Source organism: Poecilia formosa, unplaced genomic scaffold (genome assembly GCF_000485575.1).
Source record: "Poecilia formosa unplaced genomic scaffold, Poecilia_formosa-5.1.2 Scaffold7, whole genome shotgun sequence".
Classification (NCBI taxonomy): Eukaryota; Metazoa; Chordata; class Actinopteri; order Cyprinodontiformes; family Poeciliidae; genus Poecilia; species Poecilia formosa.
This window is the reverse complement of record NW_006799946.1, coordinates 5,523,419-5,546,567: the sequence shown is the minus strand read 5'-3', so window position 1 is coordinate 5,546,567 and position 23,149 is coordinate 5,523,419. Positions and strand designations below refer to the sequence as shown.

General features: G+C 37.6%; 4 protein-coding genes and 2 long non-coding RNA genes across 9 annotated transcripts in view; 1 reads left to right on the top strand and 5 right to left on the bottom strand.

Annotated features, from left to right (window-relative positions):
- Positions 1-961: 961 nt before the first annotated feature.
- On the bottom strand, positions 962-4,890 carry LOC103152998 (zinc finger protein OZF-like). Of its 2 annotated transcripts, none has more exons than XM_016661271.1 (2): positions 4,473-4,890; positions 962-4,010 (listed from the first exon to the last, which is right to left on the bottom strand). In XM_016661271.1, the coding sequence occupies exons 1-2, from the start codon at positions 4,609-4,611 to the stop codon at positions 2,518-2,520; spliced, it is 1,632 nt and encodes a 543-aa protein (XP_016516757.1). In that variant the 5' UTR covers positions 4,612-4,890; the 3' UTR covers positions 962-2,517. The 2 variants fall into 2 exon arrangements, with proteins under 2 accessions (XP_016516757.1, XP_007573814.1); XM_007573752.2 differs by having other exon boundaries at positions 4,494-4,885.
- Positions 4,891-5,814: 924 nt separating this feature from the next.
- Positions 5,815-8,130, bottom strand: LOC103152992 (gastrula zinc finger protein XlCGF57.1-like). Its single transcript, XM_016661267.1, has 2 exons — positions 7,992-8,130; positions 5,815-7,491 (listed from the first exon to the last, which is right to left on the bottom strand). The coding sequence occupies exons 1-2, from the start codon at positions 8,104-8,106 to the stop codon at positions 5,972-5,974; spliced, it is 1,635 nt and encodes a 544-aa protein (XP_016516753.1). The 5' UTR covers positions 8,107-8,130; the 3' UTR covers positions 5,815-5,971.
- The window catches only part of LOC107833127 (uncharacterized), a 17,156-nt gene continuing 1,881 nt past the window's right edge, over positions 7,875-23,149 (top strand). Inside the window, exons 1-2 of the long non-coding RNA XR_001658838.1 lie at positions 7,875-7,885; positions 20,087-20,092. This is a non-coding gene — a long non-coding RNA (uncharacterized LOC107833127). The remainder of the gene's footprint in view (positions 7,886-20,086; positions 20,093-23,149) is intronic.
- On the bottom strand, positions 9,233-13,388 carry LOC103152973 (gastrula zinc finger protein XlCGF26.1-like). 2 transcript variants are annotated; one of them, XM_007573718.2, is made up of 3 exons: positions 13,349-13,388; positions 12,750-12,969; positions 9,233-11,964 (listed from the first exon to the last, which is right to left on the bottom strand). In XM_007573718.2, exons 2-3 carry the CDS (start codon positions 12,847-12,849, stop codon positions 10,385-10,387), a joined length of 1,680 nt encoding a protein of 559 aa, XP_007573780.1. In that variant the 5' UTR covers positions 12,850-12,969; positions 13,349-13,388; the 3' UTR covers positions 9,233-10,384. The 2 variants fall into 2 exon arrangements, with proteins under 2 accessions (XP_007573780.1, XP_007573771.1); XM_007573709.2 differs by lacking the exon at positions 13,349-13,388 and having other exon boundaries at positions 12,750-13,340.
- On the bottom strand, positions 15,415-22,047 carry LOC103152960 (gastrula zinc finger protein XlCGF26.1-like). 2 transcript variants are annotated; one of them, XM_007573688.2, is made up of 4 exons: positions 21,601-22,047; positions 21,300-21,430; positions 20,961-21,198; positions 15,415-18,927 (listed from the first exon to the last, which is right to left on the bottom strand). In XM_007573688.2, exons 3-4 carry the CDS (start codon positions 21,076-21,078, stop codon positions 17,027-17,029), a joined length of 2,019 nt encoding a protein of 672 aa, XP_007573750.1. In that variant the 5' UTR covers positions 21,079-21,198; positions 21,300-21,430; positions 21,601-22,047; the 3' UTR covers positions 15,415-17,026. The 2 variants fall into 2 exon arrangements, with proteins under 2 accessions (XP_007573750.1, XP_007573741.1); XM_007573679.2 differs by having other exon boundaries at positions 21,300-22,047.
- Positions 22,476-23,108, bottom strand: LOC107833128 (uncharacterized). Its single transcript, XR_001658839.1, has 2 exons — positions 22,963-23,108; positions 22,476-22,668 (listed from the first exon to the last, which is right to left on the bottom strand). It is a non-coding gene; the product is annotated as an uncharacterized LOC107833128 (long non-coding RNA).

Genomic DNA, 23,149 nt, shown 5'->3' with positions numbered 1-23,149 from the left:
GCCATGTCATTTTATGCTGCTTATTGATTTTCCCAGCGAATAAAACTGAGACGTCGACAAGCTAACATCAAAATGTCCAAGAAAAGAAAAATCGATTTACAAGTAAGACTGTGAATGAAGATGTGTGTGAGTTGGTGACAGGGCGGCAGGTCCCGCTAGTCTTTTTTTTGTTATCCGTTATCTTGACCGACAACATTAAAAAAAAAATCGGTTATGTACTATTTTTATCCGTGAAATTACAATCAAATTTAATTTATTTATAACAATGTATTTTTATACATTTATGCTAGGGGTGCCCAAGTCTAGTTTTCCAGAGCTACCATCTGCAACTTTAGATGCATTCCTTCTCTAACACACCTGGACCATTGACTCATTATAAGCCTCTACAGAACTGAATGAGGGAAGTCAACCTTTTGTCTGGGGTGTGTTTTAGCAGGGATGCACTCCTGATTTGTACCGTCAATGTGGCCCGTTGAGGGGGCCCAATATGCTGAAGTGGCCCTCAGTGAAATTGAGTTTGACACCCCTGCTCTAGGCACTTCCCTAATCAGAATAAGTCAACTTCAGCTTCGACTGAGAGTTCACGTTTTCCCAGACAATGCAAAAGAAAAACGACAATGCAAATAAAAAAAACATTTTTCACTGTCAGTAACATTTTTATACTTCAGCTAGTGGTACATGAATATATAATCACAAGATTGTTATCCATGATGAGTTGTTGTACCCATATTATTTTAATTTAGTAAAAAAATAAAATAAAAACGAGGCATATCTATATATCCACATTAAGGCAAAAACTCCACAAAAAAAGAGCTCAAGACAAATCTAAAAACAATTTACAATAGATACATTTATAAATGTACAAATGGCTTGTTTATGTTGAAAAATGTTTTCCAAAGTTCCAGACAGAACCACGTTTTCTACAAGGAGGCAATGATTTGTCCAACTAATTCTTTTAAAAAAAAAAGTACTTTTCTAAAACGTTATGGTGCAAATTATTTATCATGTCAGTTCGGACAAAACTGCTTTGCTCGAGAGAATTTTATATTCAGAAAAGTATTTCACTCCTTTTAAACTTTACAGTTACAGTTATTCTGCATTATCAAAAGACACAATGAAATAAAATACATAACATAGTTGTTTTAAGGAAATTAAGTGAAATAATTTCATATTTGTAGCTGTGTGATAGTTCCTCCACCATCTCTGCCACAAAGCTTTGGTTAAGATATTTCTACAGATTCTTAAAGTTCACTGATCTGGAATGGTCAACAGAGGTACAGAGTCTACATCCACTCAGAATGAAATAATATTTGTAGATATCTGGAGAGTTTAGGACATTTTATTCCAGTTTCCAAACTCTCACATTATGTCCAACTTTGTTTTAGATCTATGTCTGCTGCAACACACCTCACTTAAATGGCTGAATTACCTTTGTAGCATGTCAAAGTTCTGCTGAGGATGATTATAATTTGAACCAGGTATACTGAAGCAAAACAAGACCAAAAGTCTGGGGGACAAAGTGCTCCAGGAGCAGTTCCACACCTCTGATCTGAATTCTGCAGTTTATTGTGAACAGGTCAACAATCAAAGAGCATATTTTTGCAGACATTCAGTTTTACTAAGTTCTATAGAGTTTAATCAGGTTATTTTAAGTAACAAAAAGCACCACAAACATGTCAAATATATTTGAAAAAACAAAACCTATAACAATCACTGTTATAGTAATGGCATTTTTGATATTTTACCTCCTTTCTAGTAGCCAGTTTACAAAGGGAAACCACAGTTATGCTCAGCTTGCTCTATAGTACAAATATCAGGCTGAGTTCAGATACACTAAACAGGCATGTGTTGAAGGGGTTTAAGACCTTTTGGGTATCTTTCTCTAAGAAATTTTGTGTCCCAGAAAGTTACAGTATGGCTCAGTTCCATTTTTAATTACAAATATCAGGTACCAAACCCTCCAGTATGGCGTAGGCCAATTCTTCACCCTATACAGAATTTCTACAGGTTACACCAACTCAAATTTAAGACTTTATAAGACTTTTTAAAGACCATTATGAATGGGATTTAAGAACAGTATCACAACAGAAATGTACAAATAAATAAACTGTATGACTTGGCAATTGAAGTGTGTTAATGTCAAAGACAAACATTTGCACTTTGCACATATGAAAGCTAGCTTCCTTTATCCTTGCTTAACAGCAAGGGTATAGTAGCAGCTAGTTACTGGCAACCACCTTGACTCACAGACTCAAAGTTTTGCATAATAGTAAAGTCCCACAAGAAAACGGAAAACTACTTAGAATATATGAGATTAAACAGTCTTGACCCAAGAAAAGTTAAGACCTGTGATTAACATATTTAAGGCCAACTTTCTGTTTTTCAATGAATTTAATACAATTTGAGGCCTTCATTTTAGATACATTAATTTAAGACTTTTTAAGGATGTGCGAACAACCTGCTATTGTGTGAAGTTTGGTGCGTATCTGCAAATCAACACAGTAATCCCGTCATCTGTCAAGCATGAGACATCATGTGTGTTGTAACATAGGATTTCTTTGTGAACTTTTTACCACAGATTTCACATCCAAATGGTTTTTCTCCTGTGTGAACTCTCATGTGCGCCTTCAAATGGATCCTCTGCAGAAAGCTCTTGCTACAAACATCGCAGCTGAAAGGTCTTTCTCCATTGTGAATCCTCATGTGTTTCAGAAGACCACCCTTGACTAAAAAGCCTTTCCCGCACAGCTCACAGTTGTGCGCTCTTTTTCCACCGTGAGACATCATGTGCGTTTTAACATACGACTTCTTTTTGAATTTCTTACCGCACACGTCACAGCCAAATGGCTTTTCCCCTGTGTGGACCTTCATGTGTTCTTTCAGGTGTATCTTCTGTTGAAAGTCTTTACCGCAGTCGCTACAAACAAATGTCTTTTCCCCCGTGTGAACACCCGTGTGTCTCTTCAGAGTTTCTTGTTGAGAAAATCCTTTACTACAGACGACACAGACAAACGGCTTCTCTCCGGTGTGAACAACCATGTGCTTTTTAAGAATGTGCTGAAATCGGAATCTTTTTTCGCACACGGTGCATTTGAACTGTTTCTCCCCAGAGTGGACTCTCATGTGCACTGTGAGGATTGACTTTTTGTGAAACCTTCTTCCACATTCATCACATGCAAAAGGTCGCTCACCGGTATGGAGTCTTATGTGCGCCTGAAGATCCGTCTTTTCTATAAACCCTTTCCCACAGAAATCACAGCTGTGCGCCGTTTTCCCGCTGTGAATCATCTTGTGTTTTCGCAAACAGTCCTTCCGCCTGAATCTTTTCTCACAAACATCACAACCAAATGGCTTCTCGCCGGTGTGGATCCTAGCATGATCTGTAAGATTGTCCCGCTTTTTAAATCTTTTACCACATGTATTGCACGCAAACACTTCTCCTGCCACGACGGAATTACATTTCTCTTCACCGTTTACATTTGACTGAGATACACTGAGGACATTCTCACAATTGTGACTCATTTTAGTTTCAGACTCAGAATCTGACAAAGGTCCCTGCCAGTCCTCATCATTATCATCATTACCGGCTTCTGTCTCAGAGGTGTCTGAAGCATTTTTATTTGGATTTTGCTCAAAGCTACATGCTGGATTCAGGTTCCTGTCTGGTTCTGTTCTTACACTATCCTCGCTATGGAGTTCTGTTTTTATCTGTTGAGCTGAGCTGCTGATTGGAGCTTCAGTCTCTCTGCTTTCTTCAGTTTTGATCTGATGAAGCTCTAATAACTGAGGTTTCTCTTCGTAACCTTCATTCTTCACTGTGACAACAGTTAAAGGGAACCTGCTGATATTAGTCTCTTTCTGCTCATTAGGCCGCTCTTCCTCCTGATTGGTCCAGACTTCCTCCTCCTCCTCCTTTATGTGGAAGGCCTCTGGATGCTGCTGCTGGGAACTGGAGCTCCAGGCATGGAGAACCTCTTTTTTAACATCCAGCATCCGAAGAACTGGGAACACTGAAATGTACATGGACAATGATGATTACTTACATATTTGACAGTGTTTGAGAAATATCAAATTCTGTTTCTAGACTTATGTTTTTATAGCAACAGGTTGCTATATAAATATTTTCCACCGGTGCCCCCCTCCCACACTCGTCTCGCAATTTCAATAGGACTGAAAGGAACAATATTTATCTCACCAACATAAAACCTTCATGGTTAAACAAACAAACTGAACAAGAAGTTTGCACTTTAGTGAACTTATAAGAGCACTAGTTAAGTCCTCAGAAACATTTTCTGAATTTTAAGCCTTAAGCTGGTTTTAATGCAGTACAAATAGTTTTTTCCCCACTCCGAACGTCTGTATTTCCCTTCCCAATATGGCGGATACGTTGCCATATAGCTGTAACCGTAACTGCCAAGGAAGCGTCAAGCTAAGAAGAGAGAACAACCGAACCTCAGTTAAACTAGCTTTGCTTTCGCAGAGCTTCTTCTTACCAGCTGTTTGATTTCCACCAACTTCCTGCGGCAGATGGGCACCGAGCTGTTTCGTTTGCACTTCATCTAACGGTCGACTTTCAGATCTGTGCTGATCAACATAATCCACTTCCTCCATGGTGTCCCCGCAATCAGTAAAAACAAACCAACATAATCCACACGCGAACCAAGTTTCACACGAACCAAGCCGATCAACTCAGATTGCAATTAGGTACAATTCTGTCTCGATCCACCGAAGTATTGACGACAAAAAAATATGTCCCCGCAAACCATGGATCACTGATGGATTTTGATCAGGCACCGTTACAGACACACTCTAGGTTTGCGTCCTACGTGTCCCATTGCTGCCATCTGCTGGATATACCTGCTCCTACAACAACAAGTCAGTAATTTTCTTCATCGGGATCGACTGAAAATGAGAGAAAGAAGCTAAAGGTCAAAGAAAAAAATTGAAAGACATTAGGACAAGAAAGTCTGGTTTACTTAAGTGAAACTAGGATAGGATCAAGACTAATTGAACAGTGATAACTTGGGACTAATTGGCATGGAATTCTCATACCATACCAGAGAATAGTATTTTCACCACAATGCAAATTGTTTTTGTCAATGCGGCAGCATAACGTAATAGCAGTGGTTTCTAAATATGTGATTCTTTCTGTCCTTGCAGGTAGCATTGTGCTTAACCTGAACTGGACTGAACTCTGTGGGCAGGAGCCCATTTTTGTCCTCATTAACCTTTTTTCCCCCCCTTGTGGGATTCCCCTGGCAATTTAGCAGTTTTGGAAAGAAATTTACAGCCAGATTATCACTAAATGTGACATTAGTTATATTTTTAAAACGACACAATAATGAAAAATTAGATAAGACAAATTTAGTATATATTAGTAAATTAAGATGTCCCTAATTATATTTTGACTGGACAAAATACCTATTTAAGGTATGTCTAATTACATTCTGACAAGTGTGATGTCAGAATTTTTTAAACACTATAAGATGATTATAACAAGATAATTTCATGGTATAACCATGGTCATTTCAGTAGTTTTTATTTATGCTCAGAGTCAATTGTACCATTCATCTCTATCTTATCTTATGAAAGAGGCAACCACAATAAAGATTTATCTTAGCATTATTGTCGGAGGCGCAGGCTATTCTCTGCAAAGTGAATGTGTTACATTTGTGCATCAATAACCCTAGTTGAAGGAGCAAGATACCCATATATGAGCCCTGCATCATTAAATTAATTTAAACTTTGGAATGGTGATTCTGATATTTATACAAATCAGTTGTTCAAAAGCATACAAAAATAAGCACAGCTCAATAGGAGTTTACGGTTTTTAATCACTGATGTCAATAGTATCACCAACGTTTTTCCATAAATAAATAGTCAAAACACAGGAACACGGTTCTAAAAGCAAGAGATTAGAGACATCTTAAAGACTTCAAAGTTTACATGCAGAACACTGACCGCTGATTGATCATTTTTCTGTTGCGTGGCTTAACATGTGAGTCAGAAGGTGGTGCTTTAGCTTAAATTTTCCATCGCAAACATTACAGGCAAACGCTCTCGCTCCTGTGTGGATCAACATGTGTCGTCTTAAGTGGATCTTCTGCAGGAAACTTTTCCCACACTCGCTACAGCCGAATGTTTTGTCTCCAGTGTGAACGCCGATGTGCAGCTTAAGATGTTCTTTTCGTGAGAAGCCTTTGCTACAAATGCTGCAAACAAACTGCTTGTCGCGGCTGTGGACGCTCATGTGCTGCTTCAGGTTTCCTTGTCGTGAAAACCCCTTATTACAAACGCTACAGGCGAAAGGTTTCTCCCCCAAGTGGACTCTCATGTGCAGGTCGAGGTTTGTTTTCCTCCGGAAGGTTTTGCCACAAACATTGCAGGAAAACGGTCGCTCTCCAGTGTGAGTTCTCATGTGGTCCTTGAGGTAATACTTTACACTAAACGATTTACCACAAAGATCACAAACCGTTGGTTTTTCCCCAGAGTGGAACATCATGTGGACTTTAAGGTGTGACTTCTGATTAAAACCTTTGCCGCAGTCGTCACAAGCGAATGGTTTCTCTGAACTGTGGAGTCTCATGTGAGTCTGAAGTTGACTCTTCTTAATAAACCCTTTACCGCACTGATCGCAGGTATGGGGTTTCTTTCCAGAGTGCATCATAATGTGTCTTTGAGCGTAGTACTTACTTTTGAATCGTTTGCCGCAAATCTCACAACTAAATTGTTTGTCACCGGCATGTACCAACAGGTGTAACTGAAGACTGTCTTTACAATTACAGTTTTTTCCATTTTCATCACATTTCGACTGGCTTCCCTCACCGATGAGTCTGGAGTGTGAATCGATGTTTTGTTTGACTTTCAGACATTTCTCATTTAAAGAGCTCGAACACCTTTTTCCTACCTGACTCTTCATGTGTCTCTGAAGAGACTGCTTGGAGATAAAGTGTTTGCCACACTCAGAGCAGCCGAAGCATTTTTTGCCAGTGCTACGTTTCTTATCATTGCTTATGTCTGACTGAGAAGCTATTCTCTCATGGCTTTTCAGACAATCTTTACTTCTAGATTCATAACCTGAAAAAGGTCCCTGCCAATCACCATCCTCCTCAGCCTCACTGACTTCAGTCCCAGATGAATCCAAAGCATTTTCATCCATATCTGGATCAGAGTTCACCTCTGGTTCTAATCCGCCATCAGGTTCTGCTTCCCTCTGTTCAACAGTCGTGCTAGGTGAAGTTTCTGTGTCCATGTTCTCCTCAATTTTGATGCAATCATTGTCTGACAACTGAGGTTTCTCTTCATCATATTCACTCTTCACACTAACAGCAATTAAATCTGTATCTTCCTTCTCATCAAGCTGCTCTTCCTCCTGAGAGCTCCAGAGTTCATTGTTTTTCTCCTTTTTGTGAGGGGATTCTTGGTCCAAACTGCAGTTCCGCAGATCAGGAACCTCTTCTTTAATTACCAAGAGCAGCTGATCAGTAGACACTGAAACACATATAGACATCAAAGAAAACTATAAGGCAGTTTTAACTGTGCAAAATAAATAAACACAATTTAGAATATTATATTTTTAAGTAAGTTCCTGACAGCCCTAATATGTTTTGTCATTTCCACATTTTGATGTGTAAAAAATTAAAGTAATCTACTTAGGTTATTTTTCCTTTGGTGAAAAGGGCACAAGTGGCGGTGCATACAAACCTAACCATAAATGGTTGTTTTAGTTGCACCCTTCAGTGATCTTCTAAATTAGTTAGAGATTATCATTAAAATAACCAAGCTTTGATGTTTGTTACATGTGTGAGATTGGTTTATTTTTACATCCTGATGCTCTGACCTTCCAATTGTAGTATTCAGCCTCATGATGTACACTGCCTCTGCTGTAATGTCTGCTGAGATATTTACCGATGTAATCGTTACTGTTTCTTTCTGCAGTCCCTTTTTTTTACTTCCACTCAGAATAACTTTGCTCCAATTCATACACTTACTGGGATCTTTGTCGAAATGTGTCTTCGCCAGTTCTGACGTGGATCCTGCAGGCATGGGAGGCTCCAAGCTGAACCCTCCAGGTTCATCTCCTTCAACCTTCATCACCTCAGTCATCCTCAATCCACTTGGGATTCTCTTTTTCACTAATCACAACCTTCACGTCATCAGGGATTCAGCCATATTATCCAGATTTTCTGTTATTCTGGTACTAAAACAGAAGTCAGGCATAAATCACCTTCTGACCAAATAAAGTGTATTAACAGAAAATGTCGAAGGTAGCAGAGCTGAAGCGAGTCTGATACCTTGGTTAGTAGTTCTGGATCCACTCTGTCTTCAGTCTTTCTGTCCTCAGTTAGACAAGCTTAGAGAAGGTGTCCACAGACGGTATGGTCTTCTTCCTACAGGCTAACAAACTGTGTGTTACATGAACTTTTAATAGCTTCACTTAAGTTTCTCCTGTTAGTTGCTTTAGCTCCAGGCTGACTGACAGTATATTCACTTCACTAAGAATAATTATATTCTGTACTAGGAACTTCGGCAAAAAAAAAAAAAAAAAAAAAAAAAAAAAAAACAAAGGCGGTTCAAAAAAAAAAAAAAAAAAAATCCAAGCGGTTCAGAACAAACACATAGAATCGATATTATTACACGGAGATAGTGATGTAGGGCCCGGAAAATAAATTAAACAATTGTTCTACAGAGACTTTAAGACGTTTTTCTGAGGACTTAGCCACCAAGCTAAGATCCGGTTACATTCGTAGCATTGGCCAATGAAATCTCTGAATCGAAAAACTACTTCCTCTTTCAACCTGTAGCTTTTCAGAATAAAAGAATATCAACGAAAGCCTAAAAAACACCGAACACATATTGCATTCCTATAACACTTTGTTTTTAATGCTCCAAACATTTAGTTCATTTAAATAGCATTGATTCACACGGAAAATATGAAGTCACCTTAGAAAACTCAGGCCAGCTCACATAAATTAATATTGAATCAAATTAAGTCCAAAAGAGTTTTTAAATAAGTTTATTACAGTTGTTTATAACGCATCTAAAAACAAAGCAAGATGATTTTTGAACACCACATATTTATAAACATGATGAAAAAGGCATTTTCTAGCAGTGGTGAGTGAAAAACACAGATCATGTGAGTAAATAAGATTTGAGGATAGATTATCTCTCTGGTGGAAATCTAAGATTTTGTAGCAAATTATTTAATTAGCAGGTAATTTCTTTTTTTTAAATTTAAACCAGAATTACATTGTGCAACATATTACTCTACCACTGGTATGGGCAATGCAAACAATGTGTGCATAAACAGCAATTATGTATAGAAGTTTGACCTTTATTACTGTTACAAAATGGTGTTTTTAAACAAAAAATGCATTTTAGGGGACAGTTCTTGAAAAAGATCAACTCTCCTATTTCCAGTTTCTCATGGAAGAAAAGAAAATGTCAGAATAAATGTTGCTGTTCATTAGTGAACTCTCGTACCTTATTAATTATAGTAAGCAAATACTTGTTGAAATGTATTTTATGGAGACTGTGTTTGTAGTTTTGCTGTCTTACAATAAAAATTGTTTAGAAAACTGGCTTTCCAGGATTTGCAATCTTAAAATATAACTAATAGAATCAAAACAGAAGTCATCTTTGGAATGATCGAGACGGCACAAAGCTTCAATTGTTGCAGTTTGAAACGAGTGATGATGTCCAAAATCTGGGTGTAGCGATCTGAACCTTCTGAGACACAAAGGCAATTACAAACTTCTATCACCTGATTAACATTTCAAAGTTTTAAAAAGGATTAATGTCTCAGGAAGATCTAGAGAAACTCATTCATGCATTTATCTTTGGTTGGATTGATTAACTGCAACGTTGTCATGATACATCTGCCTGAAAAGTCAGACAGCTGATCCAGAACCCAGTTGTTCACAGCTCTAGGCAATTCTCCATTTCAGAATCAGGGAAGCAGTATTCAGTTTTTATGCTCCAGATATCTGGTACAAATTTCCAGAAAACTGAAAAAAATAAAATAAATAAAAATACTGAGTTGAAAGCACATTTGCTTAGAGTTGCCTTGGATTAATAATTTTAGGCTATTTAGTTAAGAATACTGACATGTTGGAAAGTGGACATTTTATTTGTCCTTAAGAGTTGAATTATGATTTCAAAGAACCCTGAAATGATTACAATACCTGTAATCAGAGAATATTTCAGTTCAGGTTTGAATTCTACAAAAGTTTTTGAGATCGTGAAGTAGAGCTGTTAATGACAGAAGGGTTTTTAAATTCACACTTCACTAGTCATTAGATTCTTGACTGTGGGAACTGTTTACCATCATGTAAGACCAATCAATAATAAAATCCCCCAGGTGAACAGAAGAAACAAATGTACATTAATTGCAACCCTGATGAACACCCATGTGCTTCTTAAGGTTTTCATGTCGCACAAATCCTCTCTTGCAAACACTACAAACAAAAGGTTTCTCTCCTGAGTGGACTCTCATGTGATTTTCAAGAACACATTTTTGATTAAATCTGCTTTTACAGACATCACAACCAAATGGTCTCTCCCTCGAGTGGAGTCTCATGTGTTGCTCCAATTGGATTTCCTTCGCAAAACGTTTATTACACTCAAGACAGCTGAACTGACCGGTATGAATAGCAGCGTGTTTTTTCAGATCTCTGGGTTGCGAAAATCCTTGATTACAAACACCGCAAACAAATGGCTTCTCTCCAGTGTGAACACGCATATGAGTCTTAAGTTTCCTTTGTTGTGAAAATCCTTTACTACAAACAGTACAAATAAATGGTTTCTCCCCTGTGTGAACATGCATGTGAGTTTTTAAACTTTCTTGTCGTGAAAATGGTTTACTGCAAATGCTACAAACAAACGGTTTCTCTCCAGTATGAACATACATGTGACTCTTTAGATTCTGTTTTTGTGAGAATCCTTTACTGCAAACACTACAAACAAAAGGTTTCTCTCCTGTGTGAACATGCATGTGCTTCTTTAGATGATCTTTCAGGGAAAATGCTTTTCCGCAGACACTGCAAATAAATGGTTTTTCCCCAGTGTGAACAGACATGTGTCTCTTCAGTTCCAAATGTCGTGAAAATCCTTTACTACAAACACTACAAATGAAAGGTTTCTCTCCTGTGTGAATGCACATGTGACTTTTTAAACTTTCTTGTCTTAAAAATTCTTTGCTGCAAACACTACACACAAATGGTCTCTCTGTGGTGTGCATTTTCATGTGATTTTTAAGACTTTCCTTTACCTTAAACCTTTTACCACAAACCACACAGGAAAAAGGTTTTTCTCCAGAATGGGCCATCATGTGTATTTTAAGATTTGTCTTTCTATGGAACCTTCTAGAACAAACATCACAAGCAAATAGTCTCTCGTTAGTGTGGAGCCTCATATGTGTCTGAAGATATCGCTTTACTACAAATACTTTACCACAGATATCACAGCTGTGGTCTCCCTTTGCAGGGTGCGTTGTCACGTTTAAATCATCTTGACTCTTACGTTTGAAACTTTTACTACAAGGGCTGCTGTCATCCGTCTTCCTGCCTTCTTGGATTCCTATCTGAGCCGTAAAGTTGGGCCAAAGTTTAGACGATTGATCTCTTCTGTGAATAGCCATCTTACTTTGTCGAAAAGAACATCCTGGACCTGTGTTCCTGTCTGGTTCTGCTCCTGCACAGTCCCCTCCATTAGGTTCTGTTTCCACAGAGAGAGCTTCTGTCTCTCTGTGGTCTTCAGTTTTCATTTGATGTAACTCTGATGACTGATGTTTCTCTTCATCTTCACTTTTCTCTTTATCTTCAATCTTCACAGTAAGCCGCTCTTCCTGCTGACTGATCCCCTGCTCCTCGTCTTCTTCCTTTACGTGGGGGGATTCTTGGTCCTGCTGATCCGAACTCGGGCTCCAGTCATGAGGAACCACTTTGATCACCAACATCTGATGAACTGAAAACAGTGAAACCCAAAATGACGTTAGTGACAGCTTCCAAACAAACAAACAAACAAAAACCACACAGGAAAGAAAACTCCAATGATTTACATAATAAACATACAACTCATTTTAATGAAACCTAAGAAATACATTTATATATTGACGGTAGACTTTGTTTTGGATGGTGTGCTTACGTTTCTGTAAGGAACTAATGAAGGACATTTTAAACTGTTAACGTTACTAGAAAATTTCCAAATATTAGAAGATTTTCAGACAAAGTCGGTGAGCAACTTACAATGGTGTGTAATTATAGTCAGTGGTTCAGTTTTAAACTCAGTGCCACTTGTTTAGATAACACATTTCCTTATATAAAAAGAAATGTAATGCAAAAATATTTTAATTATGCTTTACCAGTCAGTTATATAATTCATTGTCAACTTCAACATCACATCTTGGTAAAACTTTGTCACTAGCAAAAAGAAAAAACTGTCACACATAACAAATAAAGCTATTTATTTATTCCAGGGTGAAATGCTACCCTGATCATATAGTCTCATAACTTTTATCACTCATTCAGTCTGCTACTGTATTGATACTGTCATGTTCTGTTCCTCCATAAAATACTGTAATTGTTTCCATTATGTTGAGGCACTTTCTATAATGGACTGCTGGCCTGTCCAAGTTAAATTGTGCCTTCGCTGCAATGACTGCTGGAATATTTACACATAAATGTATCATTTTGATTCCTTCCAGTTAAACATTCAGAGTAAATTTGATCTAATCCATGTGCGTCACTTACTGAGATCTTTGCTGTCTTTTGTTTCCTCCAGTTGTGACGTGGATGCTGCAGGTATCTTGGGCTGCAAGCCTCCTGGTTCATCCTCTTCAACCTTCATCATCTCAGACGTCCTCACTCCTCTTGACTTCTCCTTTTCACAATCCTTGTTTGCAACCTTCACATGTTCTAGTCAATCAAGATTTCAGACATAAAACCCGGGTCTTCTACATTTTTGCTGAAACTGAAATCAGATTAAAATCAGCCTGTGACAATGTAAAATGTATTAATGTAAACTGTATTAATAAAAAATGTAGGCTGTAGCAGAGATAACGCGATGCTACAGAACTTTTAAAAGCGTTAACGCCAGAAACACTCATCAACTCCCCGCTGTTAGCTGCTTTAGTTATACGGTGGTTAACGATCCTTTCGGGTTGCTAATGAAGGTTAATTACATTATGTAAATAATCACAGCGGGTCGAAACAAACACGCAGAAACGATATCCTCACGAAGACTACCAATTATATTCTATATACTGCTTTATACTAAAATCAAAACGTTTTTGTGTCCGGAACTAGCTAGCCAAGCTAGCAGTGTCACATCCGGTTATCTTCCTACTTACTGCAAGTACACCTCACTGCAGCAAACAGAGAGGGGCGGGGACGGACCGCTGTCAGTCTCTTACCTTATTTGGAAATGGGACCATTGCAATCCGGAAGTGAAGGGGGCGCTATTTCCTATACTTCTGTTTTTATTTTCTTTTGAAAGCTGTGATATATGTTCACGTTTAGGAAGGAGTTTCACTCTCAGAATGTATTTGAACTTCTCTCTTTTATTTTCTTCAGCGCAGCTCAGTTTTTAGCAAATTCTGTAGCTTTCGGTGTACTTCTAAATCTGCTCCTAGTCGAATCTTTTCGGGCTTGTTACTGCCTCTAGTGGCGTGGGGGTGGAAACACAACTATCTAATTACATTACTAAATCAGAATACCACATCGTCTTTATTATTTACTATTAATTAATTACTGGCATTATAAAACAACATATTTTTTCATTTTCTTTAGGATGTAGAGCTAATTAAATGACAAATAATAATTTCATACATTATAAATAATATCTATATATCTCCATCAATTATAGGAGGAACAAAAGACATAAGGAGACATGAAAGACAACATAATCAACTATAATAAAAAATACCATTTGCAATATATGTAAGAAATTTAATTGAGCAAAAGTCAATAACAAACAAATGAATTAGGTACAGAAGAATAACAACCCAGGTTGTTACAACCAGGGTTGTTAAGCAAAAATTCTTTTTTTTTTTTTTTTTTACAGTGCCATGTATATTATTAAGAGACTTTTTGTTGGTAGACTCTTATATAGAGAAAAAAATAACATGAAACTATTTAATCTATCAATGAGGAAATTTTCCTTTGACTCTAAAACGATAAATCATATTCATGAACCACATTATTACACAGCCCAACTGTGGTGACAATACAAAAAAAGTAGCCTGCAGAAACTTTATGTGGCATAAAATGATGGCATGAAGCTACTACTCAAAGAGCCTAGATGGAGTAGTGCTAGCCATATGTTTGTACATAATGCTATTCCCACTTGTGCAGCTGTGCTCAGGAATATTATGCATGTGTAGATTATCTGTGTCATGCAATAATATAATTGCAATTTTAGTAAATCCTGCTTTTAGTACTGTGAGATTCTCTTCAAGATTATGGAATCTTTGGTGTCATTATTTATTTGTGACTCGGTGAATAATATGTCATGTTTATTTTTAGTTTTCCTTTATTTTGCTTGTTTTTACCTTTTTAATATGGAGCTTTTTTGTGTCTGGAATAAAGATATGATTGATTGAATGATTGATTGATTGATTATCAACAATTTGTGAATAGAGCAAAACACTTAGCACGCTATAGATAAATATTATTTAGTTTGGTTGAGAATAATTATTGCACTGTCAATAAATGACTTCTAATAGATGTTCTTAGTTACCAGAACAACACAGTAACACCTTCATGAGCTCAGAGGTTCAAACTGATAAAGAGGATGGATGATCTCTGCTAAAATATTCCTGCCATCTTCCATGTTCTTTCAGCAAACAGTTGAGACAGAGCTGTTTTTGGTTTCTTGGTTCTCGGTTACAAGCTTTTATCCAACGCTGGCACTTCTCCGCATTCTTTCGGTGTTTAGGAAAAGGAATGAAGAAAACTCCCTTCATGTTGTCACGGTGACCATATCGAGAGTCACTCCGACAGACCCCAAAATAGCAATGTTTGGTTGTCACCATAGTATGTCTATTCACTATCTGACTCGTAAAAGTAAAAATATACAAACTTTACCACTCAAAACTATTTATCTGAATCAAACATAGCCGTGGCACATTCTTCTTCTTGTTTAATGGCGGATGACAAGGAATGTTTCGGATCATTACCGTCACCTTCTGGAATGGAGTGTGGATCGAGAAGCTAATATATTCATCTTAAACCCTATATTCTCTCTATTAATTTCGTAGCTCTGCAAAAAAACACATGCTAGCCTCAACTTAAAAAAACAAACAAAAAAAATTAAGTTGTTCAGACCCCTAGTGAGAAGGAATGCAGAGGTTGTTGCAGAGGTGTTTGAGGACAGGACCAGGGTAACCAAAGTGAAGACTTCAAAATAGACTTATCTGAATAAATTATTTTATTTCAAACAAGCCCTTAACAGGAGTAAACCAATATCAACATGCTTCTCCATTTATGTGGACCACAAACTCCACGATAACTTGTCTTTTGGTCACTCAACATAAGGCTCTTGTCCAAGGAATATGCCATCGACACTTTGAGTTTTAATGTTAGGCAATACAAATCTGAGGCAGCTTTACAGCAAGGGACATGTGTGAGATAAACCAATTAACTGAAGTCTGTAAATTCAGAAAAATTAACCATCTGGACCAGAAGGTCAAATTCTAAAATAAATTATGCAAATCTCCTTTATGGAGCTAAACTTTAACAGTAATGAGCCATAATTTATCCAAGTACAGTTTTATTTGGGTTTAAAGAGACTCTATGGCAAGGTGTGGTAAAAACAGAACTCTGGAGGACACATTTCATTAAAATATAAAATTCTGTCCTATTGCCATGTCTCAACTTTTCCCTCAAAGTGTATTCAACACCATGAATTAAAAACAGAACAGGCATTAACAGGGCAAACAAAGCAAAGTCTGATAGATCAGAGGTACTCAAAGCTAGTTGATAACTGGTTAACATTTTCTGAGGTTCTGTTTCTTTGTAGTCATTTGTATCCTCACATGAAACATGTGTACACATGTTGACCGATAAAATGATGTGGCAAGTTCATTTAAATGTAAATCTTTGCTATTTACAAAATTAAGCTTTTTAAAATGAATCTACTTTCTAAAGATAACCCTAGTCTCGAGTTAGGATTCACCCACAGGCAGAAACTTTTGGAAAATTGCTTTAAGGTAGATTTAAGTTTGTTTCTTGATCATTAAAATGTGTTTGCAAGACTGCTAATGAGATGTATATTCCATTAGTGCCTAGGACCAATATATACATTCTGTTTCCAATATTATAAATATTTTCATTCTAAGAAGTTAATTTATATGTTTTCTTCTACAAAGTACGACTCCCTGATAAAGAGAATGTACTCCTTCCAAATTGATTTTGTTAAATCGGAGGCTGGTAATAAATTGTCATATTTTATATAAGGAAAATCAAACCGTTTTTTTATTTAAAAATGTAAAAAAATTAATTTTCACAGATAAGTCAACAAATCAAGACTATCCATTCCCTTCTTTTTGAATCATTCAACGATCAGTTCCCGTCCTAAGTACCCGAGAACCTGCTTATTTAGTTTTCTTTTTTGTTGTAGTTTTTATGGTTGACCTAATATAATACTTTCATATGTCACAAAGCATTAAAATTTACTTCCTTGCATCTTACGAAATAAAGTGAAGGATTGAAAAATTACAGATTACGCTGGAAACCTTAGCTTGTAATCAAAGAAAAAAGTTCAGGACTGAATTGTCTCCAGTGTTTCAGATGTTCAACAGGAGCAAGAGATCTAAAAAAACATTTTGAAGTTCACCAATCACAAGTCTGAATTTCTGTGAAAGTCCATGGCCATTGCAATGAAATTCACAGCTGTACAGAGAAGGGAGAATGTGGTGCAAAATGTTTGCCATTGTGGATTACAAAACAGAAAGCTGCAGATTGAAATTATCATTGAGCAGCCAGAAAATCTTGAAAAGATTAGTCAACTGTTGGCATAATTGTTAGTTTCAGCCCTCGTGAATATTGACGTGTTTCTGCAGAACTTCATGTTGTGAAAATGCTTCACAGGAAACACCACACATGGATGGTTTCTCTTCTAAATGGAGTTTCATGTGTCTTTCAAGACAGCGCTTGTAATTAAATCTGTTTTTACAGACATCACAACCAAATGGCCTCTCCTGAGAGTGGAGTCGCATATGTCGCTCCAGCTGTATCTCCTTTACAAAATTTTTGCCACACTCACTGCAGCTAAACTGTGCAGTGTGAACAGCCATGTGTGTTTTCAGAGTTCTGGATTGTAAAAATCCTTTACAACAAACTTCACAAGTAAACGGTTTCTCGCCCGTGTGAACACGCATGTGACTTTTTAAATTCCCTCTTAGAGAAAATCCTTTACTGCAAACGTCACAAACAAACGGTTTCTCACCTGTGTGAACACGCATGTGACTTTTTAGGGTCTCCTTCTGTGAAAATTCTTTGCTGCAAACAGTACAAATAAATGGTTTCTCGCCTGTGTGAACGCGCATGTGAGTTTTTAGGATCGCTTTTAGAGAAAATCCTTTACTACAAACGTCACAAAAAAACGGTTTCTCACCTGTGTGAACACGCATGTGACTTTTTAGGGTCTCTTTCTGTGAAAATCCTTTACTACAAACACTACAAATAAACGGTTTCTCACCTGTATGAACACGCATGTGATTTTTTAGGCTCTGTTTCCATGAAAATATTTTGCTACAAATACTACAAACGAATGGTTTCTCTTTTGTGTGAACACACATGTGAGCTCTTAGACTCACTTTTAAAGAAAATTCTTGACTGCAAACGCTGCACGTAAATGGTTTCTCACTTGTGTGAACACGCATGTGAATTTTTAGATTCCCTTGTTGGGAAAATCCCTTATTACAAACACCACATATAAATGGTTTCTCTCCTGTGTGAACGCGCATGTGAGTTTTTAAGCACCTATGTTCAGAAAATCCTTTACTGCACACACTGCAAATAAACGATTTCTCACTTGTGTGAACATTCATGTGACTCTTTAAATTCCCTTGCCGGGAAAATCCTTTACTGCAAACACCACAAATAAACTGTTTGTCTACTGTGTGAGTGCGCATGTGTCTGTTTAGGATTCCTTGGCGTGAAAATCCCTTACTACAAACACTACAAACAAACGGTTTTCCTGTGGTGTGGATCCACATGTGGTTTATAAGACTTTCCTTTACCTTAAATATTGCACCACAAATGTCACATGAAAAAGGTTTTTCTCCTGAATGGACATTCATGTGAGTTTTCAGATTTGCCTTTGTAGGAAATTTTTTACAGCAAACATCACATGTAAATGGTTTCTCCCCGGTGTGGAGCATCATGTGAGTTTTAAGAGAACTCTTCTCTCTAAATCCCTTCCCACAAAGATAGCAGCTGTGTTCTAACTTTCCACTGTGAATCGTCATGTGTAATTTAACAGAAGTCCTATGTTTAAATATTTTACCACAAAAATTGCAATCAAATGTTTTCTTTCTGGCATGAACTCCACTCTGACTCATGAGTTTCAGAGACAGTTCAGAGCTTTTACCTCGTTTGCAAACTTTTACTTGGTCTTGTGTAGAGAAACACAACGGATCTACATTTCTGTCTGGTTCTGGTCCTCCAGGGTCCCCTCTATCAGGGTTTGTTTCCATCTGTTTAGATAAACTGCTGTTCTGAGAATGTGTGTCTCTGTTGTCTTTGGTTTTAAATTGACAAAGTTCTGATAGGTCAGGCTTCTCTTCATCTTCAATTTTCACAGTAAGCACCTCTCCATCCTGACAGAGGCAAACTGCCGCCTCCTCGTTAGAGTTTGGATCCTGCTGGTCCAAACCGGAGCCCCAGTCATAGGGAACCTCTTCTTTAATCACCACCATCTGATAGACTGGGAACAGTGAAACACACACAGACATTATTGTATGCTTACAAACATACTACATACTTAAAATCTTATTTTACATATTTAAAAGCGTGCATTTCTTTTCCTGAAATTTTTAGAAACAATTAGAACTCTTTAATATTTATAATTGCAGACATGTTTCTTTGTATCTCAAGTGTCCACTAAATCAAGCTGCCTATTGTGATGCTATATGACCAAAAGCTTTTCTTTGTCAATCTTGACTAGTACACTCCTGGCGCTTTGCCCATACAGATCACAAATAGTGCACCAATTTCCAGAAAAGGCACTTGGTGGGAAGAAGGGGGGTGCAAAACAATCAGGCAAAAATCATAATAATAGTAATCATATTACTAGTACAAAATATCATATAACAAAATACTGAAAATAAAAAAGTGCAAAATGTGCTGTTCAATATGAAGAAATAAATTACAGTTGCAAGAAAACCATTTTTCCACCGTCATCGGTGGCCATGCTAAGCCTAAGCATTCATTGTGGGCTTCGGTGTGGGGAACAAAGAGCAAGGGGGAAGGTGTGTGCAGCATGTACACAAGTATAATTGACAGCGCCAAGACCCTCCTCCTGGCTCTGATTGGTTGTTTCTGACCGGGAGTGGTGTATTTTTGCAGCAATAGGACCAAAAGGAGAAGGCAGAAGAGTTCAGTTTTCTTTCACAGATTATCTGTCTCATGTTATACTGTCAGGGTGAAGTAATAGCTTTAACAAACAGGTAAAAAAAAACATGTTCATAAGTTTTCTTATGAATAAAAGCTCTTTGGTCTATATAGACTAAGTTTGAAATGGAATAATTTTGTCTTTTAGCTAGTCACCATTTCTGAGTCCATGTGGTTTCATCAAACCACAGTGAGAGCAATCAGGCACAAATCAAGTAACTTGGAACAAAGGTGAACTGAACCAGAAGTGCCCAGCTGTCCAAGTGATAAGGCAGCAGTTCTGAAGATATCATCACATGACATATAATCAACCTTTGGACCAAGGTGGTTTGGGAGCAAGTAAACATATCGAACTTCCAGTGATAGAAAATATTGAAAATATTATCTTTATCTCTACCACAGTTAAAGATAAAGAAGGCAATTCCACCAAATGATAGCAATCCAGCTGACCCATGTGATTATTGGCTCTATAGCATAAAGTAGTCCTCTAAGAGCACAAGTGTAGAGCTGGCCAGCTGCTCAATGAGGCTTGCTTTACAAGCCCAATAGTTTTTAAATTATAACCAATTCTCACAGTCACAGCTTGTGAAATTGTATTATTGACAGTATTCATTTTTTGATTAAATGAATCCAGGTTCTCAAAATAAAATCCAATAGATGACGTGATTTTATCATGATATTTAGTGTTCCCTCTCATTGAATGTAAGAACCCACACCCAGTTCTCCCACAGACTGGGTCTGACTCTGAACTGAATCTATTAAAGTATCTTCGGTTCTTTGGCTTTGTCACACATTTCAACACCACTCAATTCCCTGCCTCTCTCTGTGAATACTCTCCTTTCCTGTTAAGCAATTCCTTCGGGTCACTGGTGAGCAATGATTTTTGGTTCGGTTGGGAAAACTAAAACTATCCAGTTGATCACAAAGTTAGTTTCACAGTTACACCCTCTAAAAATCTGAACAACAATTAAACAATGAGATTTTCAGCAGCTGCCATGTTTTGTTTTACAGATCAAAGGGACAGTAAATCTATTTCCCAGTGGTGCAAACTGCATTTCTCCATCTGGACCACATTAGAACTGGTCCAGCTCAGGAACTACAAGACTTAGACTCTTCAAATTTGGACTAAATTGTTCTATAATAACAGCAGAATCATTCAAGTCAATATTGTGATTTGTGAAACCTTTATTTGATTTGTGGAAATTCAACAAAGAGCTACATTAGTGCTTTTTTTTTTTTTTTGCAACTTTTGTGGTCTGGGTGCAAAAAAGGACCTATTATTGGCCTTTACTTAACCTTCACAAATCACAAGATTTTTAAATATTCGAACAAATGTGTGTCACTTACTGATATCTTTGCTGTCTTGTGTTTCCTCCTCCAGTTCTGATGTCGACCCTGCAGGTGCGGGGCGCTCTGAGCTGATCCCTCCAGTATCATCTGCTTCAACCTTCATCATCTCAGCCATCCTCAGTCACTCCACTTTGGATTCTCCTTTTCACAATCCTTCTTTTCAACCTTCACATGTCCTAGTAGGTTAAGGTTTCAGTCAGATGACTTGGATCTTCCTTCTTTCTGCTGCACGAAACTGGAATCAGAAACAAATCAGCATTTGATAAGTAGTGCATTAAAATAAAATGTAAACGGCAACAGAGCACAAGTGATGCTGCAGAGCAGTGAGTCTGATACCTTGGTCAGAGGTTTTGGGTACACTGTAACTGTCTCAAATCTCTCTGTGCTCAAGTGGACAACAAGGTTAGGGGAGGTGTCCACAGACGGTGCGGTCTCAAAAACGTGGAGTGTGGACTCGTCCTGTAACACTACACCACGAACTTTCAGAGGTTTAAACGTCAGAACCACAAACTAAGTCTGTGTCGCTAGCTGCTTCAGCTCCACGGTGGCTAACGGTCCGTTCACTGCCGATAAATGCAATTTATATTCTATGCTGTAAGTTTCGGGAGTAAAATTATACGAACCGCACAAAACAAACCTGTCGAAGAAACCTGTCCTCACGAATACAGTCAAGAGGAGAGTACAACACTTATTAAACACCAACGGCAAGGGGTTTGTAAAGCCTGAATTTAGCAGACAAGCTAACGTTGTGACACTCCCGGTCACTAGTGACAGTCCGGCTGAGTGCGAGGCTCTTCTGCGCATGTGTGAAAATAGAACTGCATCAGAGTTTTGCATGAAAACCAGAAATAGTTGAAATATTTCTGTCTGTAGCTGCTAGCTCTTTTATGCTAAAGAAGTTGGATTTGTTTCATATGTCTCTGAGAGATGTTTCAATGAAGGCAAGATAAGTTTATGTGTATAACAGCAACAGGACAATTCAAAGTGCAGAGTACATGTTCCAGTTGATACTGATTAAAGGCAAATCTAGGCAAAGCAGATTTTAATCTTGATTTAAGGGAATTTTGTGTCTTAGCATTTTTGCATGTTTCTGGAAGTTTGTTCCAGATTAGTGGAAAATAATATAAATGCTGCTTCTCCATGTTAGGTTCTGATTCTGGGGATGCAAAGTAAACTAGAACCAAAAGTCCTGAGGCTTGCAAAAATATTTTTAATGTATTTTGGTGCTAAGCCATTCAGTAATTTGTAAAATAAGAATTTTGAGGCATATTCTACAGCAAGTGTAGGACTTTAGAGCTGGGGTGATGTGCTCTATTTTCCTGGCTTTAGTGAGAAAAGGAGCAGCCGCATTCTGGATCAGCTGCTGCTGTCTGATTGATTTTTCAGGCAGACCTGTGAGGACGCTGCTGCAGTAATCAATTCGACTAAAGATAAACGCATGGGTGGCTTTCTCAAGATCTTGCAGGGACAGTTGTCCTTTAATCCCGAAAATCAAACTTCTATTAGTCACACTTATCGGAAAAAAATGAGGATTTTATTACAAGCCAGCCAATTTTACAGACAAGACTTCTAGAGGAAATCAAAGACAAAGAGTTTTCCAAAAAGCAAAAAACACAGTTTGTCTTTATAGGAGTGCAGGCTTCACATTTATGGCTTTGTTATGCTAAACATACAGCCGTGCTCAGCAATTTTATTCTGCAGGCACCTTATTTCCAATATTGCATATTGGCAAATTGCAGCCAGGTGCCCAAGCACTTAAGCATCCATACCTCTCCTTCTGCGCCACTGTAGGTGCGGCTTCAAGATTAGAGGACACAAAATATGATATTAGACACTACACTAGTTTCTAATATGTGATGAAAATATTTATATGTCTCATCTATTAATTGGTACAGCAAATATTTTACACAGTTTGTCTTTATAGGAGTGCAGGCTTCACATTTATGGCTTTGTTATGCTAAACATACAGCCGTGCTCAGCAATTTTATTCTGCAGGCACCTTATTTCCATATTTGGCCAATTGCAGCCAGCTGCCTGCAAGCACTTAAGCATCCGTACCTCTCCTTCTGCGCCACTGTAGGTGCGGCTTCAAGATTAGAGGACACAAAATATGATATTAGACACTACACTAGTTTCTAATATGTGATGAAATGTGATGAAAATATTTATATGTCTCATCTATTAAT

Bases quoted from the DNA above. Each gene is read 5' to 3' on its own strand.
- LOC103152998 (XM_016661271.1), bottom strand. From the start codon at position 4,611: ATGGAGGAAGTGGATTATGTTGATCAGCACAGATCTGAAAGTCGACCG. The intron at 4,011-4,472 runs GCAAAGCTAGTT...TGTACATTTCAG, and splicing joins TAAGAAGAAGCTCTGCGAAA to TGTTCCCAGTTCTTCGGATG.
- LOC103152992 (XM_016661267.1), bottom strand. From the start codon at position 8,106: ATGACTGAGGTGATGAAGGTTGAAGGAGATGAACCTGGAGGGTTCAGC. The intron at 7,492-7,991 runs GTAAGTGTATGA...TATGTGTTTCAG, and splicing joins ACATTTCGACAAAGATCCCA to TGTCTACTGATCAGCTGCTC.
- LOC103152973 (XM_007573718.2), bottom strand. From the start codon at position 12,849: ATGATGAAGGTTGAAGAGGATGAACCAGGAGGCTTGCAGCCCAAGATA. The intron at 11,965-12,749 runs GTAAGTGACGCA...CACTGTTTTCAG, and splicing joins AAAAGACAGCAAAGATCTCA to TTCATCAGATGTTGGTGATC.
- LOC103152960 (XM_007573679.2), bottom strand. From the start codon at position 21,078: ATGGCTGAGATGATGAAGGTTGAAGCAGATGATACTGGAGGGATCAGC. The intron at 18,928-20,960 runs GTAAGTGACACA...CACTGTTCCCAG, and splicing joins ACAAGACAGCAAAGATATCA to TCTATCAGATGGTGGTGATT.